The 560-nt window shown below is 37.5% G+C and overlaps 2 protein-coding genes across 2 annotated transcripts in view; both read left to right on the forward strand.

Annotated features, from left to right (window-relative positions):
• Positions 1-503, forward strand: part of LOC119588247 (glycine-rich protein DOT1-like) — a 6,792-nt gene extending 6,289 nt beyond the window's left edge. The window contains exon 5 of the mRNA XM_037936942.1: positions 359-503. Within this exon, the coding sequence (XP_037792870.1) occupies positions 359-503 (145 nt within the window). The remainder of the gene's footprint in view (positions 1-358) is intronic.
• An 11-nt stretch (positions 504-514) lies between these two features.
• Positions 515-560, forward strand: part of LOC119588248 (acanthoscurrin-2-like) — an 862-nt gene continuing 816 nt past the window's right edge. The window contains 1 exon segment of the mRNA XM_037936943.1: positions 515-535. Within this exon segment, the coding sequence (XP_037792871.1) occupies positions 515-535 (21 nt within the window).

Raw genomic sequence — 560 nt, forward strand, 5'->3', positions numbered from 1 at the left:
CAGTGAGAGTGAAAAAAAAAATAATGGAAGAATAATATCCCTTAACTGTCTAACTGTTAGAATTCAGGTGTCTAGGAATTTTTTGCTCCGTTAGGCATTTTTTTTCTTTCTTTTAGGCAGCAAAAACGTTCTCTCTCTCAGAAAAAGAAGAAGAAAAGAAAATTGCGTTGTTCCGTGTGAAGATATGTTTGCAATTCGTACTTAATATGTAGATCCTTCCAAAGAAACACGGAAAGGAAAAAAGTAATAAAACAAAAAGACTGAAATAAAGATTCCTGACCAGATACACTAAATAACAGCAAACAATAAACGGTATCGACGCTATATGACATGCATCTTTATATCAAATTCTCCCAAGAGGGGAAAAAAAAGAGTTCAAGTTCAGAAAACATGTTAACCATAAAGGGCCACCTACTGCACTCCCTCCCCTGTATAAATATGAGGACAGTTGCAAGCAGTGCCACACTTGCCTGTCTGCTTTTGCTGGTGTACCTGCAGGATAGGAAATCGGACTATGGTTTTAAAACGCCCTTTGGTGAGGAAGGTGTTTCTCTGTACCA

This window comes from Penaeus monodon, chromosome 23 (assembly GCF_015228065.2).
Source record: "Penaeus monodon isolate SGIC_2016 chromosome 23, NSTDA_Pmon_1, whole genome shotgun sequence".
In the NCBI taxonomy this organism is placed as follows: domain Eukaryota; kingdom Metazoa; phylum Arthropoda; class Malacostraca; order Decapoda; family Penaeidae; genus Penaeus; species Penaeus monodon.